At 44.6% G+C, this 13,196-nt stretch overlaps 1 protein-coding gene and 1 long non-coding RNA gene across 11 annotated transcripts in view; one reads left to right on the top strand and one right to left on the bottom strand.

Moving 5' to 3' along the window:
* The first annotated feature begins 408 nt into the window (after positions 1-408).
* CASKIN1 (CASK interacting protein 1) overlaps positions 409-13,196 on the top strand; it is a 299,543-nt gene continuing 286,755 nt past the window's right edge. For all 4 annotated transcript variants that reach the window (XM_056537150.1, XM_056537149.1, XM_056537148.1 and 1 more), the window contains exon 1: positions 409-950. In XM_056537150.1, coding sequence (XP_056393125.1) covers positions 857-950 — 94 coding nt within the window. In that variant the 5' untranslated portion in view covers positions 409-856. The remainder of the gene's footprint in view (positions 951-13,196) is intronic.
* LOC130285573 (uncharacterized) overlaps positions 6,610-13,196 on the bottom strand; it is a 65,284-nt gene continuing 58,697 nt past the window's right edge. For 4 of the 7 annotated variants that reach the window (XR_008847379.1, XR_008847377.1, XR_008847376.1 and 1 more), the window contains 2 exons: positions 7,132-7,181; positions 6,610-6,974 (listed from right to left, as the gene is read on the bottom strand). This is a non-coding gene — a long non-coding RNA (uncharacterized LOC130285573). The remainder of the gene's footprint in view (positions 6,975-7,131; positions 7,182-13,196) is intronic. The other 3 variants (XR_008847374.1, XR_008847378.1, XR_008847375.1) reach the window with 1 other exon arrangement.

The following is a 13,196-nucleotide window of genomic DNA, read 5'->3' as shown; positions in this document are numbered from 1 at the left end:
TAGTGTAGGCGCACAGTGTGCGGTTGTGATTATTGGTGTGGTAGTAGTGTAGGGCTGTAGTATTATAGTGTAGGCGCACAGTGTGCGGTTGTGATTATTGGTGTGGTAGTAGTGTAGGGCTGTAGTATTATAGTGTAGGCGCACAGTGTGCGGTTGTGATTATTGGTGTGGTAGTAGTGTAGGGCTGTAGTATTATAGTGTAGGCGCACAGTGTGCGGTTGTGATTATTGGTGTGGTAGTAGTGTGGAGCTGTAGTATTATAGTGTAGGCGCACAGTGTGCGGTTGTGATTATTGGTGTATGTTGCTGTGCTCCCTCGTTCCGCCTCTGGATGCAGCTCAGAGACTGTGCAGCCAATACAGGAATAGAGGGATGGGAGGAGGGATCAGGAGACAGAGGACGGGGGAGAGAGGCTGCACACACATCAGGCTCCCTCCCTCCTGGAGACACTCTCATCTCTTGTCACACTGCATCCCTGGCTCCCCCCATCTTCACCCTGCTTCCATCTGGGGACCCTCAGGACCCTGAGCCCGGAGTTGGAGTCTGAGGACCCTTCAGGATGATCAGTCCTCCATCCCTTCTTATATTATTAGTCTATCCCTGGCTCCTCCTGGCCGGAGGTGTCTGTGCTCCCCCCCAGCACATCTGACACACTCTCCCCATCTCCCCCTACATTGCTGCTGGGTGTCTGATCCCTGCTCCCCTCCTCCTCCTCCTCCTCCTCTTCATCATCATCATCAGCAGCAGCAGCGCCTCTTCCAAAAAGGATGCTCTGGCTATAAGGACCTACCAAGCCCTTGCAGGATCACCCCCTTCCTTGCTGCACCCCCCAGCTGATCCCTCCACAAGGCAGCAGGATGGGGAAGGACCAGGAGCTGCTCCAGGCGGTGAAGGCTGAGGACCTGGGCATGGTACAGAAGCTGCTGCAGAGACCCAAAGCGGGCAAAGCCAGTGAGTAGGACCTCGATGCTTTTAATTGGCTCAATGGTTTAAAGGGATTAAATCAACAAAGATTCAATTATCTCTTGATACATTGTATCGCCCCGGAATGCACTACAGATGTTACATGGAAGGGGCTGGGGGGGATATCATGGGGGTATCTGCAGAGCATCACTTTATTTCCAGCATACAAAGGTTCAAACGTGCGTGTGCAAGAAAAAGTGCAATGTATCGGTGTATGAGATGTAACACATGTCGTTTGCAGCAATTGTCCTGGTGACAACGTCCTATGGTCCTGTACATTCCGCTGGGGGTCATGGCTTTGGCATCAATCATGGTCGTGCATGCATTTAGAGGGGATTCTGCCAATAATAGCTGCGAGGGTTAATGTCATCACATTGCCAGATACGGCTCAGCTGGTCCCTCCTTGGCTGGAGATAGGGGGTGAAGGGACCCTAATCTGCAATCGGTGGTACAGGGATGGATGGGTGATGGGCGTTCTACAGATGCTATATGATTGCTGCAAGATGCAGGGGTGGGAGGGGAATGGATCTTATTCAGACACATTGGGGGTTTATGAAAACATTTGTAAAAAAAAACCACCCTTACTAGGGGTCATAATTTTGGGCAAATGGATAGGGAGCACCTCACCTCATGTATTAGGACCAGAACTGGCTCTGGGGTTGCATCGACCATGGGCATGCCCATATGGGGTGTGGAGGGTCCAGTCCACCCTGTAGGACATATGTGTGATGGCGGAGCTGGCCAGCTGGGCACTGCTATGGTCATGGGTCATTTCAATGTCTTTGGGCACTTTGATTATTGGCTGTGTGAGCGATCTCAGTTTTCCCTGGAGCGACCTGCGCAGTGGACTGAGCAAACCATGCAGTCAGCTCTATGAGAAGGACAGGGACCGGCTCCGAGGAATATTCATGCTGAACGGTGCCATTGACTGACATGGTGCTCAGGAGCGTGTGATCTGTGCCGGGGTCCCCAGGTTTATGAGCAATGCCCGCGGATGTATTATCCGGCTGATGCACTGTAATGGTATTAAGCTACAAATCTGATAACCGGGTCTGCCGTGAACTGTGAATTTGCTTATTAATGCCATTAAACTCCACCTTAATTGCAGAGTCATTAGAATCCCCGCTTAAAGGGCCAGTGCTAAACCAAAATACAGCAGCGTTACGAGAAAAACATTGGGCGGCCGTCACACCTATGGAGGCAAATGTATCTCAGGCAGCAGTAGATTTCATTCACTTGCATGATGAATGGATTAGGTAGGCGCGTAGGTGTCGTCTCAGGTTAGAATATACCATAAGTGGTTGATCAGCAGGGGTTGCGATGGTCAGTTTTTCTCCTATCGGCCCTTCTTGGCTTAAAAGGGGTTATCCCAAGCTTAGAACGTATCCCCTATCCACAGAGTAGGGTATAAGAATCGGTGGTAGTCTGACTGCTAGGACCTCCACTGATCGGCAGGGGTCGCGGTGGTCAGATTGCTTCCTATTGGCCCCTCTTGGCTTTAAAGTGGTTATTCTAAAATTAGCATGTGTTCCCTATCGATAGGGTAGGATGTAAGAATCTGATCGTTGTTAGTCTGACCGTTGGGACCTCCAATGATTAACAGGGGTCAGGGTGACAACTTTGTCTCCTATCGGACCTTCTTAGCTTAAAAGGGGTTATCCCAAGATTAGAACAAACTCTATCCAGAAGGTAGGGTATAAGAATATGATCGGGGGTGGTCTGACAGCCGGTTCTGACTGACCATAGGGATCTCTTGTCCAACAAGTGAATGGTGTGGCACATACTTGGCCACAGCTCTATTCACTGTCTGTGGGACTTCCAAAGGGAGCTGGTTGGATCGTCAGGGGTCACAGTGGCCAGTTCGTCTCCTATCGGCCCTTCTCAGCTTGAAAGGGGTTATCTCAAGAAGGGAACGTATCCCCTATCCACAGGGTTGGAATAAAATACTGATCGGTACTGGTCTGACCGTTGGGACCTCCTCTTATCAACAGGGGTCAATGTGGCAAATTTGTCTCCTATCGGACCTTCTTGGCTTAAAAGAGGTTCTCCCAAGATTAGAACATATCCCCTATCCAGAAGGTAGGGTATAAGAATACGATCGGGGGTGGTCTGACAGCCGTGTGAAATCCCTTGTCCACCAAGTGATTGTGGCAGCGTATATGTTTGGCCACCGCTCCATTCACTGTCTATACCAGTGGACCCCAACCCAGTCCTCAAGGCCCACCAACATTCTGAGTTTCTTTTAATTACTCCATTGGAATAGAACAAAAGAAAAAAAAATCTAATCGTGAACTGTTGGCGAGCCTTGCCAACTGGGTTGGGATCTCTGGTCTATAGGACTTTGCGAAGATAGCTGAATGCCTTGAGAAGTGAGTAAATGGAACGGCAACCAAACATGGACGCTGCCACTATATTCGAGAGACAAGGGGCCCCCATTCTTATAATTGTTAGGGGTCAGATACTTATCCGGGAATAAGGGACGTCTCATAGTAGGGTATAGTCACAGGCCGACCATGAAGCCACTGGAAGAAGTCTATTATAGATCATTGCACTCTAAGGACTAGCAGAGGTCACAGCGGCCAGACTCTCCCTGATCAGACATTAAAGGGGTACTCCGGTGGAAAACATTTTTTTTTTTTTATCAGCTGGTGCCAGAAAGTTCAACAGATTTGTAAATTACTTCTATTAAAAAAAAATCTGTATCCTTCCAGTACTTATCAGCTGCTACTATACTACAGAGAAAGTTCTTTTCTTTCTGGATTTCTTTTTTTTTTTTCTCTGTCCACGTTGCTCTCTGCTGACACCTCTGTCTGTATGAGGAACTGTCCAGAATAGGAGCAAATCCCCATAGCAAACCCCTCCTGCTCTGGACCGTTCCTGACACGGACAGAGGTGTCAGCAGAGAGCACTGTAGTCAGACAGAGAGGAAATTCTAAAAAAAGAAAAGAACTTCTTGTGGAGCATACAGCTGCTAAAAAGTACTGGAAGGGTAAATATATATATTTTTTTAATAGAAGTCATTTACAAATCTGTTAAACTTTCTGGCACCAGTTGATTAAAAATATTTTTTTTCCATCAGAGTACCCCCTTAATGGCATGTTCTGGGACTATAGCATCAATAAGGCTTAGCCCCCTTTAAATTGTGCCTGACTGGGCAGGTTATCATGTACGTCAGTGTAGATGTATGAATACGGTGTATTACGGGATATGGTGTACATATTGGAAGTGAAAGCATATCCGGTCCTACCACGAAATGCTTCAAGAGACGGGGGACCGACTAGCATTGAGTGCAAAAATATTCACACCCCCCATGCTGTGTTCCTCAACCAATGTGCCTTCTGCTGTTGCAAAACTACAACTTCCAGCATGTCCGGACAGCCGAAGGCTGTCCGGACATGCTGGGAGTTGTGGTTTTGCAGCAGCTGGACACACAGGCAGTATGGTATGGAAAAAGGGCATCTCCAGCTCAGGTTGGCACTATGCCCCATAGTATTTACAGGACTGGGCTCTCCCTTTCTACAATCCACCACCATTGCAATGTCAATCCAAGGGTCATGCTGCCCATCTATCCAGCCTGGTGATGGGGTCTGCAAGGTGTGGACGGGATACAGGGGCGCCCAACAACCAGGTAGTAAGACAAAAAACGTTTATTCACCCATAATGCAACGCGTTTCACAGCACAGCTGCTTCATCAGGCATCTGATGAAGCAGCTGTGCTGCGAAACGCGTTGCATTATGGGTGAATAAACGTTTTTGTCTTACTACCTAGTTGTTGAGCGCCCCTGTATCCCGTCCACACCTTGGAGTTCTACTTTTGCTATACCTAACGAGACGTGGAGTGGCTGCTGACACCATATCTCCATTCTACGCTTTGATCCATTGTTGCACTTGGTGGAGTGTAACCCATTGAGATAAGCGCGATATCCACCTGAGTTATCCTTTGTGCAACAACGGTATCACACTATGGGGCGCTGTCTGTCTTTTGTTTTAGTTTTTGGTGATGGGGACTAGAAGAGTGCCATCTCTCCTGTGCCAGGATGAGGAGTCTTCTGGCATGAATTGGGCACATTTTGAGTTTTCCATGCGGCCTAGTCATCTATGTACTCCTTTACTTTATTAAAGGGGTACTCCGGTGTAAAACTTTTTTTGAACAGATTTGTAAATTACTTCTATTAAACAATCTTACTCCTTCCAGTACTTATTAGCTGCTGAATACTACAGAGGAAATTATTTTCTTTTTTGGAACACAGAGCTCTCTGCTGACATCACGAGCACAGTGCTCTCTGCTGACATCTCTGTCCATTTTAGGAACTGTCCAGAGCACCATATGTTTGCTATGGGTATTTTCTCCTACTCTGGACAGTTCTTAAAATGGACAGAGGTGTCAGCAGAGAGCACTGTGGTCATGATGTCTGCAGAGAGCTCTGTGTTCCAAAAAGAAAATTATTTTCTCTGTAGTATTCAGCAGCTAATAAGTACTGGAAGGATGACATTTTTTTAAATAGAAGTAATTTCTAAATATGTTTAATTTTCTGGCACCAGATTTAAAAAAAAAAAGTTTTCCACCGGAGTACCCCTTTAAACTTTGTCTATTTTGTCCAGGTCAGTGTGGAAAATTGCTCCATAGGGGTTTACCCGCCATTACACAGATAGGCCCTGATTTACTAACATGATCCGACTCTTTTTATCGGGTTATGCAACACAATTTGTGTCGCACGTCCTCTGCAACACTTTGTGCGACACATTTTACTGGTAAAAACCCAACGGTTTTCTAATTACTCTGAGTATTTTTTTAAACCCGACTAAAGGGGTGTGGTTTGCATAATTAGGGGCGTGTTCCCGACATTTTCCTGAAAACCCAACAGTTGTATTTAAAAACCCACCAGAAAAATAGTGAAATACTGAACTTGAAAACCCGACTGCCTTGAGGTTTGGGGAAGCTGTTAAAAAGTGTGTGTTTTTTTTTTTAATCCTGTTACTTTGTCCCCTTAGTAGCTTTTTATATGACATTTATTTTTATTTTTTTCGGAATTTCTTTTTTTCTTTTTTCTTTTTTTTATCTTGGCTTTCATTTCCTTTTTTTTTATTTTTTATGAATGTAAAGTTACATCCTGGTGCATGGTTACTTTGCTTTATTTATTTGCTTTTATTTTTCCTGTGCGACAGAATTTAATATCATGCGACAGAATTTTCCCGACGTGTGTGAAACATTGATAAACATCAGGGGGAAAAAAAAACTCTGAAAATAACCCGACACTCTTGGTAAATCAGGGCCATAGTGTTTCATTGGTGGAAGTCCAAATGCCAAGGCGCAGGTGACCCTGTTGAAGAAGAAAAAGACAATTGGGCATAACGTAGTGCTGAAGACCCCCCCCCCTCCCCCATGCATTAGATAACACCCCTTAAAATGCAAGTCCTAAGTTTCGAGAGCCAATAGGAAAAATTGGTGGCCAAGTTCCGTGCATGAGTCCCGTTCTTCAGAAAAAGGCTCATGCATGGAACTTCGAGCTCAAGATGGTGCGGGCATGAAAGACTAATGTGTGAATACTATTACAAATATTTTAAAAAAGCAGCTACCAAATCTATATTATTTCCCAACGTACAGTAAAAGACGACTAACACCCCTAAAAATCACATCACAACTTGGTTAGAGCAGGATCCATGAGGCGGAACCCCTCCAATCATCTTTTATTTCAATTTAGGCATAGTTCCTCTTTAATTTCCATCTTTGTATAGCTTTTTTGGGGGTTATTTAATTTTTTATTTTCTGTCGTTGTGTTCACTTTTGCTTGTTTTGTTAGTCACAAGAGTTCTTCAAGGTGTGGTGTTCCATTTGGAGGTCTAGGGTAGGTGTGAGTGGCCATCGGGTTCTTTACCTCCCTGCAATCCCGGGTTCTGCTTTGGCAGGGATGCCACTTAGACGGCTCTTTGGTTCAACCTGGTTTAGCGTCCCGGTGGTAGTCGAGAACCCCTTTTGTGGTCCTTGCTGGACCTTTGCAGGTGCCTTCTGGCCTGGAGGGGAATTCACAGTAAGAGTAATATTAGCTCATTTAGACATAACTTTTAATTATAACCATTAAAATAAATTGTCCTAAAAATTGGTAACAGCAATATAGAAAAAATAATGATGAATCAGGGTACACAAAAAAGGTGGGGACACAAGGCTCACCATAAAACGCCCCAGTAATAGGCCCTCACCGATCACATCAATGTAGATTCCTACACACCAAAACAAATTTGTGTCATTAGACACAACCAATTAATCTCAGTCCCAACGTGTTTCCCCCCCCCCTCTAATATACAATATACATAACCAGAGAAATGCGGGGTTCATCAGGGGAACAATGGTAGGAAAAACAAAGCCATGAATACAATTGACAATAGATATGGCTATCAAGTATTAACTGCCAAACAACACAAAGGTACAAGGCCCAATAAGGACCACTCACTTCTTTCCTTGTGACCTGGAGGGGAATGAAAGGTTTGAGGGGGGCCGCTTTCCTTTCAGAGAAGGGCTTGCAATAGACTGCATCCTCGTGCACTTTTTTGCCCTGGGGTGTGTGATGCACATACGTCTGCATCTGTTTCGGGGTTCTTGACCCCTGTTCAGTACAGAGAAGAAAGATGGCTGGCTAGTAAGAAAGCCTTTGTCATGAGACTGAAGGGGTGATGTTTCTCCCTGAGAATAGCACCAAACTGGTGTATGGAGTCTTGTAGGCCATACAATGCACCACCGGGAAAGAAATATGCAAATTAGCTCTCCTCCAGAAGGAAGAGAACTGCTCTCTGGTGCCACCTAATGGCCTACAAGACTCCACACACCAGTTGGGCACTCTTCTCGAGAAGAAACCCTACCCCTTCAGATACTTGAGAAACAGCTCTCTTATTTCACGGAACTTGTCTGGCAGTTACGGAGTTAACGGCGAGGTCACTGATTATAGGGTGTCAAAGCTTCGTCGTGCGTCTTATCTACCGAGTCATGAGACCTTTTATTCAGCTGGCGGAAACATCTTGGGCGTATCGACTTGTATCTCATTGTACGTTAAGGAGGTTATCAGGAATGTACTGTAAAATGTTAAAGTCTTAGATAGTGGATAAAGCACGTTTGGCTGGGATTGTTATTGGCGGCTTTTATTATTACTTTTGCATGGCGGTACATCATAAGCATAGCCCTGCCCATTACCTCCTCTCCACCAATCAGAATCAGTAGGGGCGGAGTACGTTTAACCTTACAGATAAGTGGTCTTTAAACTGAGGCCCTCCACATGTTGCAAAACCACAACTAGATGATGACAGGTGCCCTCGTACTATGTGTGAAGGTGAGGTGTATGGGGCAGATGTTGTAGCCCAGGGGCAAGGTGTTATTAACCCTAAATGTTCGTGATGCCAGGGCGTGGTTTACCTGGTAACCACCTGAACGGTAGCACCGCTATCCCAAGGTTAGGCAGGGAAATAATAGTCCAAGACCAGGTTAGGGTTAACGGTAGCTTTATTGAGGTAGACAGATGATACAGTCTTTACAGCTAGGACAGGATCCCAGAGAGGTGACCAGTAACACAGAAGGACCTCGCAGCCTGCTGGGACTTGTAGTGACTTTGACAGAGTTTAGGAAAACCACGCTGACTTTAATAGACTTGACCTTACTGTAGGTAGTGACAGCAGACAGAGATGACTTGACTTACTGGCATGTGGCTGTAGGTTAGGCTTGAGGCCTCCAGATGTGCTGGACACTGACCCTGAGACATCTGGACTTTACTGTATCTCAGCAGGAGTGATAAGAGAGAGAGATTGTAATGGCTGCCCCTCTTATAAAGGGGGCTGAGCCGGAAAACCTTAGGTCAAGTTGAAGGTCACCTGGTTAGCTTGTGCTCTCTGGGTAACATAACACATCATGTGAACACATTATCATGTAACAACTCAAAGGTCCTTAAAGGTCCTTTATACATAACACACACAACACTAATATATATATATATATATATATATATATATATATATATATATATATATATATATATATATATTACTATGAGGGAGACACTGCAGGAGGGCCCCTAGGACACAGAGGGACTCAACCTGACAGGTTTTTGCCTGCGGTCGGGAAACCGCATACTGCCGAAAACGCAGCCGACCGGAGGCTGCGGTTCCCTCCGGTCGGCTCATAGACATGCATTAAATACGGTTCTCGAATACGGCTGAGTGCGGGTGCCGCGATTAAGCCCCGCCCCCCCTCCTCCCAACCGTATTCGGGAACCGTATTTTACAAAACGTGGTGTGAAAGCACCCTAAACTGTATCAAAATGTGTGTACAAATTCTAATCTGTAGACGGTTTGAAAAAAGATTTCCGGTTGCATCCGTTTTTTAAGAAAAAAAGTATACGTTTTTAACTTTTTACTCCATTATGAATGAAGTTTCACTTGTTTGATTGAAATTCCAAGAAAAAAACTGTGCAAAGTCAAAAACTGTATGGTGAAAACCGGATGGAACCGTACGCACATACAGTTCTGTACGGTTCCTATTGACCTTCCCATGTTAAAAAAAAAAAAGTTATACGTTTCAATACGGTTTTTCACCCGGACCAAAAACAATGGTAGGCTACAGTTTTAGGGACGGGAAAAAAACTGACAAAACCGTACAGGATGCAAAACGGACACAACCTGATGCATCTTTTGGCATACGGTTTTCAATGGAGAGTCAGTGCATACAGTTATCAATATGGTTCCGTACGGTTTTCAAATTGAAAATGTATACGGGAACTGTATTGCAAAAACGTGGTGTGAACCCGGCCTTAGCGATAGGTGTCACTGTGGGTCATCAGACCTACTGCCCAGCCAGAACTAAGGATAGGGGATGAGATGTCTGATCTCGAGGGTCCTGCCGCTGCGGACCCCCACCCAGACATCCGGTGCACGGAGCGAACCTCGATTCATGCCACATGACTGGCAATGCGGGGCGGAGGCTCATGACTTCACGGCCACGCTCCCTCAATGCAAGTCTATGGGAGGGGGCGTGACGGACGTCACGCCCCCTCCCATAGACTTGCATTGAGGGGGAGTGGTCATGATGTCACATGACGTCACTAAACAAACACCGGGTGCAGCAGGGAGGTCGCGGGGGTCCCCAGCTGCGGGACCCCCAAGATCAGACATCTTATTCCCGATCCTTTGGATAGGGGATATGATGTCTAGGGGCGGAATACCCCTTTAAAATAGGCACAAAAACAATAACGCAAATCACATGAAAAGTGACTCAACTTTTTAAAGTAGTTTTATAGTGTGAAGTGTTGGAATAGAAGACACCATGCTGCTCCGTGAGGCGTAACTTGTAGGTTTTGGGCCCTGATGCAAAATCTACAACAGGCCCCTATATCTACCAAGTGCCATTTATAATGCTGGTCTCATATGAGGCAGATGTGCCTTGGGCCCTGGTGCGACTGCTACCTCTGCGTCCCCTATAGTTATGTCTCTGGCTGCTCCTATGGGGGGGGAGATCATCACTAAGTTTGTTCTTTGGTGATGTTGGATGTAGCATTCCAAAGATGACACATTAAACAGATTTGTAAATTACTTCTATTAAAAAATCTTAATCCTTCTAGTACTTATTAGCTGCTGAATACTACAGAGGAAATTCTTTTCTTTTTGGAACACAGAGCTCTCTGCTGACATCACGAGCACAGTGCTCTCTGCTGACATCTCTGTCCATTTTAGGAACTGACCAGAGCAGCATATGTTTTCTATGGGGATTTTCTCCTACTCTGGACAGTTCCTAAAATGGACAGAGATGTCAGCAGAGAGCACTGTGCTCGTGATGTCAGCAGAGAACTCTGTGTTCCAAAAAGAAAATAATTTCCTCTGTAGTGTTCAGCAGCTAATAAGTACTGGAAGGATTAAGATGTTTTAATAGAAGTAATTTACAAATCTGTTTAACTTTCTGGCACCAGTTGATTAAAAAAAAATAATAAAAATTTCCACCGGAGTACCCCTTTAAGGTTGTAAGACCGAAACACATCAGACCTGATGCCTAGTCCTTTTATGTTGTGTGGATTTGATTGATTTATTTTTTATGACTTAAGTCATTATTTTTTATGACTTTTCCACTCCAGTGGAAAACATTTTATTTTTTTTTTTTAAATCAACTGGTGCCAGAAAGTTAAACAGATTTGTAAATTACTTCTATTAAAAAAATCTTAATCCTTCCAGTACTTATTAACTGCTGCATGCTCCACAGGAATTTTTTTTTATTTTTTTTAAATTGCTTTCCAGTCTGACCACTGTGCTCTCTGCTGACACCTCTGTCCGTGTCAGGAACTGTCCAGAGCAGGAACAAATCCCCATAGAAAACCTCTCCTCCTCTGGACAGTTCCTGACACGGACAGAGGTGTCAGCAGAGAGCACTGTGGTCAGACTGGAAAGAACTACACAACTTCCTGTCAAGCCTACAGCTGCTGATAAGTACTGAAAGGATTAGGATTTTTAAATAAAAGTAATTTACAAATCTGTTTACCTTTCTGGCACCAGTTCATAAAAAAAAAAAAAAATTAAAAAAAAATTTGTTTTCCACCGGAGTACCCCTTTAACAAAGATGATGGATTTTTACCCAGAATCGTGCTGCTGAACTGTCTTTCATTTTACTTTCGACAATGTTCTTATACGGTATTCGTGACACTCTAACAATAGTGTGGCCGAATTTGCAATTGGCAAACGGCTCCTTTCAGACAGTCTATACCAGTGGTCTTCAACCTGCGGACCTCCAGATGTTGCAAAACTACAACTCCCAACATGCCCGGACAGCCAACGGCTGTCCGGGCATGTTGGGAGTTGTAGTTTTGCAACATATGGAGATCTGCAGGTTGAAGACCACTGGTCTATACTGTGTAAATTACCAGAAGCGGCGCCGCACTATATGACCTCATGCACTGCGCTGGGCAATGTGCGGCGGGCACAGCTGGTTGTGAAATAGAGATTTAAGTAGGATAGATAAATTCACCTTATCCTCTTACATAAAAGTATTTAGACTCCTGATCTCCGACACTTGCGGCGTTGCGTGCCATCTATCGCACCCCTGCCTCTCGCCGGGGGAAGCTGCTCAGAAACAGCTGCATTCTCTCCAAATATGGAAACACTTAGGAGTCGCATTTTCCTGAAACCGTTCATTAAGCGCTACTTACCATGAAATACATGTGACGCGCAACAGCGGACGAGAGGCCGTCACACGATCTGTCCATTATTTTCGGATGGTGGCTTCGGCTGAGCTTTATTTTAGGTGCAAAGTGGTCGCTGTGTGTGTGAGGTGAGGGTCTCGCGTGTCATGCCAGGTCTATGGTGGGAACAGCTGAACACCTGATTGTTCCCAAGCGCGAGATAAAATAGAGAGATGAAGTCGCTGCACACTGAAAAACGCTGACAGACATTTTTTCCCGGTTCATGAAGAGGCAGCTTGTAGTCGGCTGCTGGATTTGTAGGGCAACAAACCTCTGCATTAAAGGGGTACTCCTCTGCTTTAATACAGTATTACTATATTAAAGGGGTACGCCACTGCTTTAATGCAGTATTACTATGTTAAAGGGGTACTCCACTGCTTTAGTACAGAATTACTATATTAAAGGGGTACTCCACTGATTTAATACAGTATTACTATATTAAAGGGGTACTCCACTGCCTAAATACAGTATTACTATATTAAAGGGGCACTCCCCTGCTTTAATACAGTGTTACTATGTTAAAGGGGTACTCCACTGCTTTAATACAGTATTACTATAATAAAGGGGCGCTCCACTGCTTAAATACAGTATAACTATATTAAAGGGGCACTCCACTGCTTTAATACAGTATTACTATATGAAAGGGTTACTCCACTGCTTAAATACAGTATTACTATATTAAAGCGGTACTCCACTGCTTTAATACAGTATTACTATATTAGAGGGGTACTCCACTGCTTTAATACAGCATTACTATATTAAAGGGGTACTCCACTGCTTAAATACAGTATTACTATATTAAAGGGGCACTCCACTGCTTTAATACAGTGTTACTATTTTAACGGGGTACTCCCCTGCTTTAATACAGTGTTACTATTTTAACGGGGTACTCCCCTGCTTTAATACAGTATTATTATGCTAAGGGGCTACTCCACTGCTTTAATACAGTATTACTATATTAAGGGGGTACTCCACTGTTTTAATACAGTGTCACTATTTTAAAGGGGTACTCCACTGCTTTAAATACAGTATT

This window comes from Hyla sarda, chromosome 8 (genome assembly GCF_029499605.1).
Source record: "Hyla sarda isolate aHylSar1 chromosome 8, aHylSar1.hap1, whole genome shotgun sequence".
NCBI lineage: Eukaryota > Metazoa > Chordata > Amphibia > Anura > Hylidae > Hyla > Hyla sarda.
The sequence above is the reverse complement of the archived record's forward strand: the minus strand, read 5'-3'. Positions and strand labels throughout refer to the sequence as shown.